The sequence below is a fragment of the Pimephales promelas genome, chromosome 12 (assembly GCF_988280905.1).
Source record: "Pimephales promelas chromosome 12, fPimPro1.hap1.1, whole genome shotgun sequence".
Classification (NCBI taxonomy): Eukaryota; Metazoa; Chordata; class Actinopteri; order Cypriniformes; family Leuciscidae; genus Pimephales; species Pimephales promelas.
This window is the reverse complement of record NC_142780.1, coordinates 1,689,788-1,708,638: the sequence shown is the minus strand read 5'-3', so window position 1 is coordinate 1,708,638 and position 18,851 is coordinate 1,689,788. Positions and strand designations below refer to the sequence as shown.

The 18,851-nt window shown below is 37.1% G+C and overlaps 1 protein-coding gene across 2 annotated transcripts in view; it reads right to left on the bottom strand.

Moving 5' to 3' along the window:
* grik2 (glutamate receptor, ionotropic, kainate 2) overlaps window positions 1–18,851 on the bottom strand; it is a 227,643-nt gene that overhangs the window by 13,084 nt on the left and 195,708 nt on the right. For both annotated transcript variants that reach the window (XM_039651240.2, XM_039651241.2), the window contains exon 15: window positions 16,929–17,154. In XM_039651240.2, coding sequence (XP_039507174.1) covers window positions 16,929–17,154 — 226 coding nt within the window. The remainder of the gene's footprint in view (window positions 1–16,928; window positions 17,155–18,851) is intronic.

Sequence of the window (18,851 nt, the reverse complement as noted above, 5' to 3'; positions counted from 1 at the left end):
AAGAAAATCACTGCCTCAATGAACTGGTAGTTCTCTAGTTAAGCTCACTGGAGGGGAAGATTATAAGTGAATCACAAATGAAATTTCAGTCTGTTGGTGAAATGCATGGCTTCAGACGACCTTGAATAAAGCATGCCAGTGTGGCCTACCTCATTTTGGACCTTATCATTCGTGGTGGATATAAAAACAACTTGCAAAAACACTCAGTTTCAACAATGTTGTGCAAAAAAAAAATGAACATTATTAAAATTAACATTGTATAAAGTATACAGTACCTCATGCTGGAGTTAGAAATACATACCAAGACTAAAAGCTGGTGTAAACATGTCTCATTAATTGGGCTACTACAAGGCTCTGAGAAAAGCTGAGACCTTGGAAAGGACTTCAGTGGTGCAAGATTATGTTTCTCGCAGTACAAAGGTGAGAAATACAGACACTAATGCAGTACGAGCCATAAAAGCCTAATGCTGTTTGTTGAAACACTGCTCCCAGGGTGCCATTGATAACACACCAATAAAACCCAATTACATTCCAGGGACTGGCATTTCCCACTTTTATCTATTTATTTTCTGTCTAATTAAAACAGGTTGCTATTCTTAATTTGATGTAATGTTTCCTTCTGGGCCTCCTTGCGGGCTTCATAACTCTCCCCAATTCCTATCAGCCATTTCACCTCCCTCGCAACAAGGTAAACAGGTCGCGTTCCCTTCGCTTGGTGCAGATCAAAAACGGCTGGAGATGTGATTTCTCATTTCATTTGAAATATGAGGTAGAACAAGAGCACTCACGAATCTCGCTGATCCTTTCATGTTGTAATGGTGGCACTGCTGTAGTTAACTCTCTATAATAAGGACTGTACTATTGCCTGAATAATTGAGAACTCAATAGTTCTTTTGTTCAAATGCACAACACAAGTGCATGAAGGACAAAGTGCTCTTTATTTGCTGAAATCAAACTCACATTTCTTTCATGCTTACTGTTAGCACTTAGGGTTTCGCATAATAGCAGTGCTGAAATTTGGATGGTTTTGAAGACTATCATGTTCACATACTGTATATACAACACAGTCTCATGAAGATGCGTATCTATACCACGAGTGTCATTTCTCGTGGCATTTATACGCCAAAAGTGTTTTTTTCGTGTATATGGTACGCACTAAAAAACCCTGGGTTAGGTTTCCCTTACGAAAAAGACGTTTATTGAAGTGTGCCATTAGTATACTTCTTTTAAACTAAAAATAAGAAAGTATACTTTCAGTTTATTTTTCCTGTACTTCTCAGAAGTATACTATATGTACTTCTCAGAAATATACTTCAAATTACACTTAAGTGTACTTGACTTATACTGAGAGAAAAGCAAGTATGTTCTTGTACTCAATCTTTTGATCCAGAAATACTTAAAAGTATAATTAAGTATTCAAAGTATACTTGTATAAGTATTACAGTAAAAAAGTAAAAAAGTAAACTACTAGTATACCCATAAATTCACTTGCAGTACACATGAGATACATAATTATGAACTAGTTGTGCACTTACTGTTACACTTACACTTAAACATATACTTTTATGTACTAAAAGTGGGCCAATTTAGTCCCAAGTGGTATTAAAATAGTGCACTTACAAGTTTACTACTAGTACATAGTGACATTAGTATACTTACTACATAATTCTTAAAATATACTTGAACATTACTTAAGTATACTACATAAAATGAACTTGAAATATACTTATTTTTCATAAGGGTTAGGGGGGAGGGGGTGGGGAGTTCGTGCGTATTATACGCAAAAAAGTGCGTATCATATGTACGCGAAAATTGCGTGCCATATACACGCAAAAACTGTTTTTGGCGTATAAATGCCACGAGAAATGACATTCGTGCCATAGATACGAACTTTCATGAGATCGGGCTGGTATATAACAACAGATGCATTGTATATTATTGGACTAGATCCAATTTTCTCCATCAATTTTTTTTTCCCAGCACGTATCTTTTACATTTGTATCTTTTTCCCTGTTGCATGAAATGCCTTAAGAAACTGTCCAAACATTAATTTTGATTAGTTAATTGACTTTGTTGTAGTTAATATATTAAAGTATACAGTTCCTTTTTAAGAAAAATAAATAATAAGCATATATTCAGAAAGAGGTAGATTTTTTTCAAAAGCTTATTACTCATCTCTCTTTCAATGTTAATCCAAATAGATGGGGAAATTAATATGTATATGGAATGGTTTAAATCATACATATCTGACCGTTATCAATTTGTAGCAGTAAAGGAAGAGATGTCTTATCGATCACAAGTTAAATATAGAGTTATGGTGTACCACAAGGCTCAGTATTAGGACCGCTGCAATTCACTCTGTACATGCTACCCTTGGGAGATAGGATTAGGAAGCATGGCATTAGTTTTCACTGTTATGCTGATGATACTCAGCTCTATATTTCTTCACACCCTGACGAAACTTACCAATTAACAAAATTAATGGAATGCATAGCGAATATATGAGCTTATTACTCATCTCGCTTTCAATATTAATCCAAATAGATGGGGGAAATTTATAATATATATATATATATATATATATATATGTGTGTGTGTGTGTGTGTGTGTGTGTGTAAACCTGAATTAATTTAGTAATGATAATACAACACTTTATGAGTTTAATTTCACTTTAATTACTAATGTTTTATTTAAATTCCACAACTCAAAGCTATTGTAGTCAGGCTTTAATTTATTCTATTATATTTCATATGATTTGGGGATTAAATACAGTATGAGTAGATTATGTTCTTCACCACTTTCGTGAGATTCAACTAATTGATGTGCAGAACCCTTTTACTGAAACAAAAGGATGGGAGGATGTAATACAAAGCCTAAAACAGACTGCAACAAAGACAACACAATGAATCCTTGATACACTGAGCTGCGAGGTTCATCAAATGCATGTAGCAAATGGACGAGGTACCTTCAGCAAGTAAGAACAGAAGATACAGCTTAAATAAATGAATCTGATTCTGGTAGCTCCTCATGCACAAGTAAACTCCTGACAGATGTTTGATGACATGGCATTGTGCATGACTCTTCTTAATGATGCCTCCAGGGACGGGGCCCGACCACAGGCTGAAAGCTGACTGGGGGCCGTTCTATTTCCACAATCCTCAAGGGGCAAGCGGCACAGCCCTGAAACATTGATATAAACTGCAAGTGCTACACGCATTTAGCAAGACAATGAAGTCACAAGTGGACAAAAAAAGGAGCTCACGGCAAAGTGTGCAAGGGTTTCGATGATAAAACACTTCTAGTCACTACTATCTCAGATATAAGGAGCCCCACAATCATGACATGAAAAAAATAAATAAATGTGTGCACGATTTACTATTTCGTTCCCTCAATTTGCTAAATCGAGGGAACGATTTACTAATTTGTTCCCTGAATTTATAAATCGTGCGGATGATATAGCAAATCAAGGGAACAAAATAGTAAATTGTGCACACAATATAGCAAATCAAGGGAATAAAATAGTAGATTAGTCAATTTCGAGGGACTACTGCCTTTCTAAAACACTGTTTTGAGGACTTCATGTTTATTTTCAACCCGGTCCCATCCCAAGACGTCATATAACTGACGTTTTGGGACGTCTTTTGACCATACGTCAATATTCGCCTTTTTAGGGCCCCCTTACACGTCGGTAGATGAGGTTATGGGATCCTAACTCTACCCCAGACCTAAACCTAACCCGTCACCTAACTGACGTTAAAGGTAAAGCGTCAGTTGTATGACGGCCCGGGATCGCCATCTACCGACGTTTAAGGGGGCCCTAAAACGGCGGATATTGACGTATGGTCAAAAGACGTCCCAAGACGTCAGTTATATGACTTTTTGGGATGAGATTTATTATTTTAAAGCCACAATGGTTATTTATGCTGGGTTTGACTTCAACATTCACTTGCTGTCTGCTTTCACCTGCCTCAGAACAGAATCAGATATTCCTACCCTTTCTCACGACCAATTCGTACGAGTGATTCAAAAGTGGCTAATTCGTACTAATTCATACGACCTCACTCGTACAAATTTGTACGATTTGTCTAAACCCACGTGACGGTTATGTTTAGGGGCGGGGTCAGTGGTAGGTCATTCGTACGAATTCATACGAATTGGCTAATTCGTAAAATATGTACGATTTAGCTAAATCGTACTAATTCGTACGAGTGAGGTCGCACAAATTGTTGCGAATTAGCCACCTCGTAAAATTCGTACGAATTCCCGTGAGATCGGGTTGGATATTCAGCTGTGCCAAGCATTAGCATATTCTCATTTAAACATCTAATTAACCAACACACCAAAACGCAGATGGTCTGAACACTGACCCTGTCTGTTCCAGCACAAGAACGCTTGCCAGAAGGACTCAGGCGTCTTTCTCCATCACAGTTTCTACATTAATGCATCCTGCCGACTGAAGTTAGTGAGATATATGCTAAACGCACGCCTGTATGCAGCCTGCCTATGTTAACTGATTCCAAAAGGGTAGGATTAGCAATGGAAATGGCCTGTGCTGAGCTGTCTGGGAACGGCACACAGGGGAGTGATGATGCTAAACATCCTTTTCCATGCGCCCTGCTTTTGCTCTACACAATGCAATCCCATGACACACAACTGACAAGCAAAAAACACCCTCACTGGGTCATCTGTTAGATGGCATACCTGACAGATTTTAACCTGCTGAGTGACAAAGCAGTAACGTCTGTGAGACGAGGCACTTGATAACTGGCTTTCTCTGTCCGTGTGGAAAAGCCTAGATAGCATCTTAAACCAGCACACAGACCCCCACAGACCGTGAATGGATTAAGATATTCTGGACTGTTTGGTGCCTGACGAACAAGCAATTTATGTTTACATGGTTTATAACCCAATAGTGTCAGAACACCTGCATGAATATTCAGAATTCACCTGTTTGCAGGGGAAGCATGAAGCCTTGGATCTGCCCGTTTTATTACTGGCAGTCTGGCACAAATGATTTGCTCTTATCATCCAATCATGGTTGTATCTCTCTATTAGTGTTACTCGATCTTAGTGCTGCATTTGATGCTATTCACCACAACAGTCTTTTAAAGAGACTCAATTATGTTGGCATTTGTGGAATTGCATTAGCATGGTTTAAATCATACTTATCTGACCGTTATCAGTTTGTAGCTGTAAATGAGGAGATGTCTTATCGATAACAAGTTTAGCATGGCGTACCACAAGGCTCAGTACTAGGACCGCTGCTATTCACTCTGTACATGCTACCCTTGGGAGATATCATTAGGAAACATGGAATTAGCTTTCACTGTTATGCTGATGATACTCAGCTGTATATTTCTTCAAAACCTAACGAAACTTACCAATTCACGAAATTAATGGAATGCATGGCTGATATATAAAAAAAATTGCATGACTAGTAATTTCCTACTACTAAATTCTAAAAAAACAGAGATTGTAATTATTGGACAAAAAATTCCTCACGTAATAATTTAGAATACCGTCTAACACTTGATGGCTGCTCTGTTAAAGGCCATTGCACACTGAGCACGAAATATTCGTATGCGTATTTTCGTGTTCGTCAGCTTAAAAATTCGTCACGCATAGAAACCTTGCACACCGAGTCCGTTGCGTATTTCTTAAACCTTTGCGGGAAAAAACGCAAAAATACCAAATGGATTCGTCAAGCAGTGAGGATGATTTTTGCCCTCTCTCTTATTGAAAAGGGAAGAAAGAGAAAATATTACGTCCATCCAATCCTGAAATTGCGCAGAGAGGAAGGAGAGTTCCTTATCAAGGAGTTGCGAATTTATCGAATTGAAAACCGAAACTGAAAGCTGCACGGCACATATGTACAATGATTTGAGGACGAGCTCCCCCCGGCCCTGAATTGTCAAAAGACCTCTCAAAATGCTGGCTCTGGATGCGGAAAACGCAGAAAATCGAACCCGATCCGATTAATTTTATGACGGACGAAAGTTTCGGAGGCGGTGTGCAAGCGTGACTGACATAACGTGAGGTCGAATTTTTTTTTTAACGTGCGAAAATTTCGGATGCGAATTTCGGACTCGGTGTGCAATGGCCTTAAGTCTTCGTCGTTGGTTAAGAACCTGGGTGTGCTCTTTGATACCAATCTTTCATTTGAAAGTCATGTGTCTAGGATCTGTAAAACGGCATTTTTCCATTTTAAAAATATATCTAAATTACGTCATATGCTCTCACTGAAAAATGTGGAACAGTTAGTTCATGCGTTCATGACATCGATAATCTACACTGATAAAAATTATTTTGTGGTGAAGTAAATACTACAGAAAAAAAACAATGTAATTTACATGAAAAAGGTTAGTTCAGGCAAGAATTTAAAAAAATAAGTAAATTCTATAGTAGAACTCAATTCAATCGTGTAGAAATGAAAGCATAAATATCAACATTAGTAAAATTACTCAACTTTTCTGATACTGCTGTTCCCATCATGCACTGGGCCATGAATAATTAATGAGGTTGATTTTTCACTGGTTTCCAGCTGTATTTACACTATTTTATCATTACTTTTGTTGTTAGGGTTAGTAATCTGCCATTTTGTGACATTTGGAGTTCATTTTCTACTTAAAATCACACATTCAAACACAAAAACGATCTATCAAATGTTACCGTCGTTGTGTATTGTCTACCAAGTATTGAGGTCTGCATTCACACATGCTTTATCAAAATTGAAGACATGATGAGACTCACTTCAAGTATTAATTTCTTAAACAGTTTGGTCTAATTCAATGTTATATCTTTTGAGTGAAATGTTGTATTAAGAAAAATTCAATTAAATAGAATAGATATTAATTAATCTTTAATTAGCTAAATAAAAAATATATAGTTTAAATATAGTTTACTTAATTATATGTGTGAAATTTGCTCAAAAAATATCAGTGCAAAAACTTGCCTTTTTTAAGTAAATTATTTTGAAAAATTTGAAAGTAAATTAAGTAAATTTGACTTTGAGATTAATGCTCTACTGGGTGGTTGCCCTGCACACCTAATAAACAAACTTCAGCTAGTCCAAAACGCAGCCGCTCGAGTTCTTACCAGAACCAGGAAGTATGACCATATTAGCCCGGTTTTGTCAACACTGCATTGGCTCTCTATTAAACATTGTGTACATTTTAAAATATTGCAAAGCACTAAATGGTTAAGCCCCCTAGTACTTGAGCGAGCTCTTAACGCATTATAGTTCTTCACGTCTATTGCGATCTCAAATCTCCGGCCAGTTGATAATACCTAGAATATCAAAATCGACTGCTGGCGGTAGATCCTTTTCCTATTTAGCACCAAAACTCTGGAACCGTCTTCCTAACATTGTCCGGAAAGCAGACACACTCTGACTAAAAACACATCTCTTTGACTTGGTATACACATAACACACTATAGACTTCTATAATTCAATGTTAGGCTGCATAGATTAGGTCAGCCGGAACCGGGAACACTTCCCATAAATCCTGATGTACTGGTTACATCATAAGAAGAATGGCGTCTACGCTAATATTAGTCTCAAGATTTATACCTGTGTCTGGACACGACGACAACACGGTTCTGAAGTGTCAACTAGTCCCTCTGTACAGATAAAACGTCAAAATAGTTCTGGTTCACATGGATACTCGGAAGTGATAAATAATTCTGTATTGTACATTTTTAAGTCCAGACAAGTAATTGGTTGAGGTCAATTTGAAAAGAAAGACTACACGCCTGTGTTCATATACTCAAACGAGCATACCTAGACTAAACACGTAATAAGCCATCAGTGTTTTGGCAGGTTTGCATTTTTAAAGCTTTTTAAACCAGGCCCTGTTGTTGTGCGAACGAGCGGCCGGAGCATGTTAAGGGTTTTCTGTTAGTACGTTGTTGTGTAAGCGGCCCCTAAGTTAATAACTAATGACCCTTGCAACAGAAGTGAATCAATCAGAACTAACTTTAGCTGGACAATAACTTTGCAAAGCCAAAACAGTCTCTGGTACTTTAATTTCCTATTATCACTGTAAAGCAGCTTTGAAACAATCCATATTGTTAAAAGCGCTATTTACATGAAGGTGACTTGACTGAAAGGCGTAATGGAGAGTAAGAACAGGGAACAATAAGATGAAGAGGTGGAACAGGACTAGGAAATGAGGCTAGCCAAATTTATACTCATAAGCACCCTGCCTCACAGTGACAGAGCTTTGGTTTCAACATCTGCCCCCTTTTACAATAGCTTCAGGGTAAATTATTTGTCAGACTCAGTCTCTGATGGCATGGCCACAGTCTGTTCAAGTCAAGCGAGTCATATTAATTTGCATAGCACTTCTCATCTTATAAACAATGCATCAGGCTGACCGTCTCATGCATACTGCACACAGAGAGATTGGCTGGCTTCTGTATAACCTCCGGGAGTCAGGGTGTCTTGTGAAGGTTGTGTGGTGTTAAAGTTGGCATGAAATTAATATTTACCCTATTATTTTTCTAAAGAATTGCCTTTTTATACCAAGTGCAAAAAGTTGTCTTGTTGGCAGAGGATATTCTCGCTGACTCCGCCCACCAATGTCTGATTGAGTCAGGCAAAAATGTAAAAGAAATCTTATTTGTTATCAGATTTTTTTTTTGGGCAGATTTGAAACTGAGTTTCCCTTTTTCCCATCAGCTTGGAGAGTCTATTTTAAATAAAAATGAAAGGGCTAGTTCACCCAAAAATGAAAATGATCCCATATTTCAATTAAGGTGTAAGGTGTAAAATACACCTCAATAGGTGTATTTTACTGTCTTCTTTCAGCCAAACACAATCAGAGTTATATTATTCCTCTGGGTTCGGCAAATGCGACAGCGCATTTTGCTCAATTTTTTTCACATAGCAGAAAAATAGACTTAAAATACTCCATTTCTAGTCATACAGACTTAATAAATATGAAAAAAAAACTACTTATTCATGTGCCCACTTACAATCGAAATAAAATATTGTGCTTTTGTAAAATACTAAAAAAATGCACAGGGTGTGCTTTCTGCCTCTCGGTCTCTGTGAACTTTTTTTCTGGACAATCTCCTGAACGCTAAACTGAATGTCAGAATGGGAAAGAAAGGAGATTTAAGCAATTTTGAGTATTTCACAATCTGCTCAGTTACTGGGATTTTCACGCACAACCATTTCTAGGGTTTACAAAGAATGCTGTGAAAAGGGAAAAACATCCAGTATGCGGCAGTCCTGTGGGCCAAAATGCCTTGTTGATGCGAGAGGTCAGAGGAGAATGGGCCGACTGATTCAAGCTGATAGAAGAGCAACTTTGACTGAAATAACCACTCGTTACAACCGAGGTATGCAGACAACACACACAACCTTGAGGCGGATGGGCTACAACAGCAGAAGACCCCACCGGGTACCACTCATCTCCACTACAAATAGGAAAAAGAGGCGACAATTTGCAAGAGCTCACCAAAATTGGACAGTTGAAGACTGGAAAAATGTTGCCTGGTCTGATGAGTCTCGATTTCAATTGAATTTCAGAATTTGGTGTAAACAGAATGAAAACATGGATCCATCATGCCTTGTTACCACTGTGCAGGCTGGTGGTGGTGGTGTAATGGTGTGGGGGATGTTTTTTTTTTGTGTGTGTGTGCGTGTGTGTGTGTGTTTGTGTATGTATACATATATGAAGGAATGATTAGGCAGGATGATTTTCAGATCATTTTGAAGCAAACTCTAGGCGACATCATCATTTTTGTGTCTTGTAGACAGATATTTAGTATGTGTTTTGTGGCCTATTTACAGAAACTTTCAATTTTTGTTTTTTCAATAACCATGGATAAACAATATTCTCTCAAAAATACAAACATGTACATGCATGTTGCTCACATATTATGGTAGCCCTGTTTGTGCTAAATAGAGTGTAATTTCACCTGTGCCATTGATATGTTTATATGCAACTGAAAAAAATACAAATGTCAGGGCTCCCCAAAAACTCCTTACACTCTAAAAAATGCTGGGTTGTTTTAACCCAACTTTGGGTCAAATATGGACTAACCCAGCCGTTGGGTTAAATTTTTACATTACATTTTTAACCCAACATTTCGGGTTTGTCCATATTTGACCCAAAATTGGGTTAAAACAACCCAGCATTTTTTAGAGTGTAGACTCCAGAAGGTTCAAAAAATGATAATGGGAGTAAAGAACACATGAGCATCCATCCATCATAAAAGTAATCCATATAGCTGTGTGTAATCACATAATCGCTGGCTCCCGGTAACAGCCATACGCAAAGTCAGGTTCGGGCGGAAGAGTGACCTCTGACCCGACATATGACAAGTGACCTCTGACCCAACGCATGACGAGTGATCTCTGACCCGACGCACAACGAGTGACCTCTGACCCGGTGCATGGCGTGTGACCTCTGACCCGACAGATGGCGAGGGACCTCTGACCCAATGCATAACGAGTGACCTCTGATGTATGGCCTCTGACCCAACGCACAACGACAGACCTCTGACCCGAGGCATGGCAAGTGACCTCTGACCCAACACATGACGAGTGACCTCTGACCCGACGCATGACGAGTCCCCTCTGACCCGATGCATGTATTGATGAACGCAGAAGCGTAGGGGATAGAGAGAAACAAAACACCGGTCACAAATTAAAACTCTAAACGGGAAATTTTTAAATAAAATTGAGGAAGAAGATTGAGTTTGTTGCCCCCTATTTGTTTGAACCACAAGAGGCGTCTCACCTACACTTATGATACTCCTACCTGTACATCCTTCTTCGTTTTTTGAATTAACTGTTCCTTAAGTTCGCCCATAAAAACAAAACTAACTTTAGTTGACTTTCCACTCACAGTTTATTTCTAAATGGATTGTTCTTGATAAGAAGAACAAACTTTATACCAATATTTAAAAAGTCCAATTATTCGGTAGAATGTGATCCCCTGACTGAGGATCAATACTCAGCTCCCTGTTAAGAAATGTAGCTTTCCTTCTTTTAATCAGAATATTTCTCACTATTTCAATATTGACATTCCCTGCAATACTGGCTCAGTAATATTCTCCTCCTTGGACATTTACTTCCTCCCGGTCTAATGACTTGATGATGGTTCACGTAGCTTTTATCAATCGTAATGCAGAGAACTTCTCAGTTGTCCCTGGCTGGAACTTTTCTGATCAGCGTTTAAAAATGCATTTAAAGATGGTTGCTACTGTTAGCAGACATATTTAAAAAAGACAACCGCACATGCAATTTGAAAGTTATAAAAGAGGGCATTGTGATCAGTGAACATTTTAAATGCTGGTATGTATGTAACAGGGACAGAATGTATGTATTGTTATAATTTACACAAAAAAGGTTTACTTTCACATATATCTGATATATACTTGTCTTAGAATGAGGGTGTTTTCCCTTTAATTGCTGTGATGTCATCATGAGTAAATTTCCTGTTTTGTCTCCACCTCTTCCTCTTGAGCATTGCTAATGCACTGAGGAGGCGAGTTATTTTTTGGCTCTTCTTAATCTTAACTTTAATAATTGGTTTTATATTTATATTTTCACTTCAATGTATGCATATTGTGTTACTTTACATATCTGTATGGTTATTTCGGTGATTTTGTCCTGATTGAGTTATTTTTTTGACTTTGATCCATAGAAGTGGAGATGAAAGCACATGGTGACTAAATGTACGTTACATTTGTTTTATAGTGATATAGGAGCGTCTCACTCAAGACTGTATGTGTTTTGTGTATCAGGTATGTTTTCCCAGTTTAATGTTGCTCTTGAGCATTGTTAATGCACTGAGGAGAGAGTAAACCCAGTGAAACCGCCGCCTGTGGTCCAGTGTCTTTATCTACACAACGCAGACAAGTATAATTTATAACTGGTGTCGCGAGCCACCAGTTACATGTATAGTGTGTATATATATATATATATATATATATATATATGACTACTTTTAAGGTGCTTACATGCTGTATTGATATTTGTTTCAATTTTTTGAAGCTTAGCAGTAAAAAAAAACTCTATCCAGATTTGTTGTATGGAGCATTTCCAAGAAGCTTGAATATTCTGTCTAAGATCACTGTTTGTATTTCAAGCAAGAGCTAAAATAACACAGTGCAAGATGACAAAATATTCATTTTTGGGTCAACACATCTTCAATTTTGTTATTTCTATTGTATTCTGCCGTTTTTTATGTCTGGCTCTCAAAGCCTTGTGAGGGTAAAATGTGTTTCTCACCTACTTTTTTAGCGTCGCAACAATAGTTCTCATACATAGAAACATTGATTCGTCTGATTCAAAAGATGAGTTTTCAGTTGAGTAAACTTCAAGTCTTACATTTCATACATTTTGAAAAATGTTAGTATTGTAGTGTTTGAAAAGCAACAATTTCTGTTATTTACCTGACTCTGCTGTTTTTATAAATGTCAAATTGAATGGAAACCAATCGAGGTCAACTTGACCCCAATATAATCAATGCAACCAAAAATTGTACAGGCCTTCCAAAATCATCAATGGTTTATAACTTTGCATGCACATTCATGACCCTAAATGAATAAATAAATCAGTTTACCTGTTTTTCAAGCAGTTTGAATCTCAAGTAGGGGTCAAATTGACCCCAACGCAATGAGTTAAAAGTTTATTTTATAATATGTTCATAAATAGTGCTACATTCCAAACGTAAAACTCTTTATGCGTTTTTGGCCGTTCATTTACTCAACAACAACGGTTTGTGTGCTTGAAAACGCAACATTTGGAAAACGGGTTTCAAAGTGCAAGTTTTTGAAAAGTGTAAACGACAAAAACGCGAATCTCTGAAGACGATGACATCATACACATGCGTATTGCGTGTTCAGTCTATAGTGTTTCATCGCCATCTACTGGCCCCGCAGCAGAAATCAGGGTTTTCAGTCGTTTTCGCGGATCCGTGTGCATGGGAATCGTTTTGACAATGGTGTCGTCTGTACGTGAAGAACTCAAAGGAAAAAAGCTCTCCGTTTAAGCATATCGTTGTTGTGTAAACGTACCCTAAACTGCCTGTGCATTGTCTTATTTATATGTTAACATCATTAATTTGAATAGTTGTAAAACTTTCTGCTTCAAATGCAATAAATAACTTATTTCTGATGGGTTCGAAATCAACAGGGGATTGTGTCAAAAAAAGTTTACAAATGCACACAAAATCCAAGATATAATTGCAAAAAAAGTGAAATGATGTAGTAAAATGCAAACAAAAAGATTTTTTTTTGTTGTTGTTGTTGTTTTAATTAATTAAGCAATATCACAGAGCTGTTTTCACTAATATGCACACAACTGCAAATGTGATATTTCTTGTATGCAAACATTCAATAAACCAGAAGTTAACAACTAACTAACATTTAAGACTCAATTTTTAAAGTTTTTGCTCCATTTTGGCTATGAAAATAATTTCAAAAATATCCGAAGGAGAAGTGTTGTTCCGGTGCAACACGCGGCAGTGATTCGTTTCGACGAATCGGTTGAATGAATGATTCAGTGACTCACTCATTAAGTGATTTACTGCCAACAACTGGCAGTTTTAGTTTCATATTTAAAATGCTCATTTTATTTCTTCATCGTGTTTCTATATGCAACATTTAGCTGTTAATAGCTCTATAAAGTGTCTTATTATTCTAATTGCATTTATTGATTAAATATTTAACATTTCTTTGGTGGGAAATGTGGATCTTTCAAATGAATTTGAATCCGGCCTTGACTCGGTTTCACCCGGCCTTGGTCTCGGTCTGCTACTAATGACCTCATCACGTCGACATATTTCACACACAAAACCACAGCAAACTGAACACAATACACCAGTTCTGGATGAGTGAAATAAAGCTTGTGTTTTTCTTTCATTTGGCGGATTGACAGGAGCCTGAGGTAGAGGAGTCCTGCTTCAGAGGTGGCCACAGGCCTTTCATCCTCACATTAAGGTGCCTTTTCCATTCTTGGTTATTTTAGTCCTTTCAAAGCAATTCTGCATGTAATGGATCGTGCTGTTTTATATCCGATACGATCCCACGCTGAGGCCATTTGTTGAGTATGCAGCTTTCAGGTCCAAGTTATTCTACAACCACGAGCTTCAGCTTTCTCTCGAATAAAACGAATGAACACGAAAGAAATATTTTTTTGCATATTTCTCTAAATGGATGGACTGCTTACTCTAAAGGAATGTGAAGAAAATCGTAGAAATCGTAATTCCCTTTCCTACAAACGCGTGATAAGCGAAGTGTTTCAGGGTCATTGTGTTGAGATGTCTTCCAGCGGTATCATGTACAACTCTGGATGTTTTTGGTCTCAAGTCTTACTGTGAGGACTGACACAGCCCGCAGCCGCATGTATAACCGGATTAAGACAATCTGCCCGTGAGCCCGATAATCTTATGCACAGGAGGGGAAACGCCTCACAGTTTCTCTTTTCATTTATTTATCTCATCCATTCGTCTATTTCATGCACGTTTGCCTCGGGGTCCGCGTTTCTGCACATTCACTGAGACGCTAACCTCAACCGCTTCACCTTCACCGACAAAGCCAGACAGTCATTAATCAAAATGAAATGAAGATTTGAGTCGACGCTGCAGTCTGAGAGAAACACACTTTGAGGAGAATACACTTCTGCATGGCAGAGATGTGATGATAAACGACTGTGTCTCTCATTTCAATCAGGCTGTTCAGTTGTTCATGTTTTTGACTATTGTTTTTTTTTTTTTTTTTTAGGTAATGTTGCTGATAATAAATATTTTTGCTAAATAGAGATGGTTTTGATTTGATTATGCACATGTGTTCAGATCTGGGCTAATACACTCTAAAAAATGCTGGGTTGTTTTAACCCAATCTTGGGTCAAATATGGACAAACCCGAAATGTTGGGTTAAAAATGTAATGTAAAAATTTAACCCAACGGCTGGGTTAGTCCATATTTGACCCAAAGTTGGGTTTTTAGAGTGTAGCTGTAACTGATTATTGATTAGAGCAGTGATGTTGTTTGAGAGACCGTTTCCATTACCGATTTGCGCTATTTTCTAAATGTCGATAAAAAACTTTTGCGAAATGACGGCGTTTCCATTAACCGATGTTATTTGACTAAAATGTCTTTTTTTCCTCTCGCGATAAGTCATTCGAAAAATCATGGCAATGGACGTTGGTAGGTTTATATCACAGCCACCGCACTAGACATTATTATTATTTATGTAAGGAGACGTGTGTGTTATCCAAGCGTCAAAGGCACGGAAAGACACAGAGTTCCTGAGTGTTTCTCCCTTATTTCTGCTTTGAGGTCTTGATTGTGGCAATTCTTTGAGGTTTAAAATCCAGTTTGCTATTTCTGTAATTATTATTTCTTTTATGAATTGAATAAAAAAGTCTGTCTCGTATTAGCTATGTCCAAACGGTCAGTGTACTTGCATTCATTTTCCCTTACTTAACCCGTAATTGCAAAACGAAAAATGAACGGTTGTTGTATTTTTAAAACGCAAAGTTGAATTCAACATTTTAGTTTGACCTTTAAAAACAAAAACCTCTCTCTCTCTATATATATATATATATATATATATATATATATGGACACATTTTCAGATATTTGTTTATGACTTTTTGGCCCTTTATTAAACATTTAAAATATTCACAAATTAATATGGAAAAAAAAATATGGTTTTACTGGGTTTCTAAGGCCAAATTAGAACCTGGAAATTATACTTTTCCCCCATCTGAATGAGAAGAGCCATAGCTACAGCCTACAGAAAGGTGATTTATAGGTGAGTCACAGGCTATAATAAATGTGTCTGAAAAAAGAACGAGGCATTATTAATAAACTATTGTTTTCCTAAATCAGTGTCGGCTAAAAACATATCTCCGTCTCCAGATGCACCTTTAGAGAGAAATGCACATTTCATTATCAGAAGGTATTAGCTTACGATTTAAAGTGCATTTCAAGCTTTAACCTATGGTTTAAGCTCTCGCGCTTCAGTTTGATTGTTTTATTTTGCAAAAGCACGTTTTCTTGATAATGTGAGATTACGCAAATAAAAGTAGTGGCAAATAATGTATTATTATTTTCTGTATGACCAGAAATGATAGAGTATTTTAAGTTGTTTCCATTGTTGATAGGAAAATGCAAGTGCCCGCGCCTCGCTGCCGTCCAGTGTGCGCTACACACTCCACTGCACGTCAAAATCTTGTGTTTATTTGTGATAATCTTAGCCCTAGTATTATTATTTCCCAACCTGTATTATGAATGAAGTGACGAATTGCTTTGTTCCTTTTATGGATAAAAGCGTCTTCTACATATGTCGCCTAATAAATGTTATAATAATGATGATAATTATTACTATTATTTGCGGACACGGACCCAAAACACACCACGTCAGGTGGTGTAAATGCGCAAAACCCGTTTCCATTGCAGTTTTTGCGAAATATTCCTTTTTCGAATTGTCTGAAAAACCTCCTCATGTGAGCGTAAAAACGTTTTTGCGATAAACGGGAGTTTTTGCGAAATTGACGTGAGAGTATTTTCATTTTTGCAATTTCATTTTGTGCAATTTGAATGGTGGCTGGTGTTGCATTGGAGACAAAATGCTGAATTTGGGAGTTCATTTAACCCTTAAACACACACCTCGGGTCTTAGTGACCCGGGACGTAATTCACCACCCTCCTCCTCATTTTTTTTTTTTTTTTTTTATATATATTTAGAAAATCCTGATACAAAGTGAAGGGTTCCACTTATTACATGGCTACATACCAAATAATAAAAGCAGTGCTCATTAATATTCACATCAATTAAAATTATTCATGCATGCAACGTGATACAAGCAGCATGAAACAGCTTTAGACATGAAACAAGAATGCAGTGTGAGTTAAGTAAATGATAAATTATTCAAATAAAACTAATATTGCCAAGTGCCTTACCCATGGGAGTGCCAACCCCGTAGGCCTTGGAGTCTATGAGGCCTCCGATCTGTGTGAGGTTGCAGTTGCGCTGGGTGACGAACTCGATGGTGGTGGACTCCATAAGAAAAGCATAATCTGAGGTGAGCACGCGCTCGATTCCTTCCTCGATGCTCTTCACCATGACCGTATGCCTTCGACTGCTCATGAACTCCCACATCTTATCATACGTGGAGATCTTTGTTTTCTGGAGGAGAAGGCAAAATCATTAGCATACTTTTTATTCATCAATGCTTTTTGACAAATAAAATATGCTTTCTCTCCATTTTAACATTGTATTTGGATATTTCAATTATAAACAGCATAGACAATGCAATATTTGAGCTTGAAACAACACAACAACAATAATGCAAACTCCAGTACCATATTATCTATAGATCCTAAATCTGAAATAAGAAAGATCTGGTTTGGACATACATTGACTCAACACAGTATCAAAACATTGACAACTCCTATTAATATTATTAATATTTTTTTATTTTTTTACGTATGCACTTTAGAAATCTAAAAGCTGGAACTGCAATTGTCATAAAATTTGCAAAAAGTGCAAAAAAGATTTAATCACTAAATGACCCAAAGTCTTTTCAGAGAAATACCCACACATGTGCTTCAGTCATTTTTAACAGAAAAAGAAAACGTCTTTTTTTTTTCTTTGTCGAAATGGCGTGAAACTTGCTATGCGAATACAGAAAAAAAGAAAATCATGGACATGATTCCAAAAGGTTAAATGGTCCTGAAAGAAAGAAAAAAGTCACACTTGTACTCCTCGTGGTCAAATGATTGAAAGTAATGGAAAAAAAACGAATTTCATCTAGTGGAAATGTTTGGTACTGCACCCAAACAAAATCTTACTGAAAGCTCATTTTTTCAGATATCAACCTTAACTTGATTTTCTCACAGTTTTGAGTTACAAACAAAAAATGTCTCCATTTTTCATAATTTCATTTTGCCAAGTGTCTTCTTTAAAAAGAGACCAAACTTCAGCGTGTTCTCCAAAGAATTCAAAATGAGAGTTTAAATTGGAAATTTCATTTTCAGGTCTATGCTCAAAAAGTGGTAATAAATAGTTTATAACTGCTGCATAAATATACAATAAAAAAATGCAAATACAGGGAGCAGCAGATGATTGACACAATTATTTAACATCATTCATTATAAATTCAATAAAATCAACCAATCAATTTGATGAAACTCAAACGATTTGTACATTTTTGTCCTTAAAGTTGCATACCTACAAATACAAATGAGATCACATTGTATTACCAATAAACCACCCACAGTCGAGCTTTTCTCGCTCACACTTCTCTCTTGCTGGGAACACAAAGCATATCCAGTTGTTTTTTCAAAATAATCTTTTTAAGAATAAACAATCACCTATTGCTTAAAAAACGTCATATTCTGCCCCCTTTACATGATTACTAAGGCACAAATTGTGGCAGAAGCATACAAATCTGTTTATGACTAATCCTGACTAATCTCCAAAACTGAAATGTATGCACACAAAATAATCCCGTCTTATTCCAGTAGAACTACAAATAAACCCATAATCAACTTAGACACTAAGGTTAGTAGCATGAGAAACTGTTACCAATTGCATATAATCTTCAATCATTTGAAACTCAGGTCGTTTTGTGCTTCTGAGAACACATCTGGTGGCATTTGAAACCTAATTAAGTCACACACTCAAGGTCCTGCCTGCCATTATTGTGTGTAATGACTTTTTGTGGCCGGTCGATATTTTAGATCAACTGGGTGATTTGCCAAGTGCCTATCAGAATCTTCTGGAGTTACCCTTGACAAATCAGCCAATTGCACATGTAGACTGCGACTGCTGATGAGGCAAAACCATGAGGGCTGAGATAGACAGAAAGAAGAGAAATATCA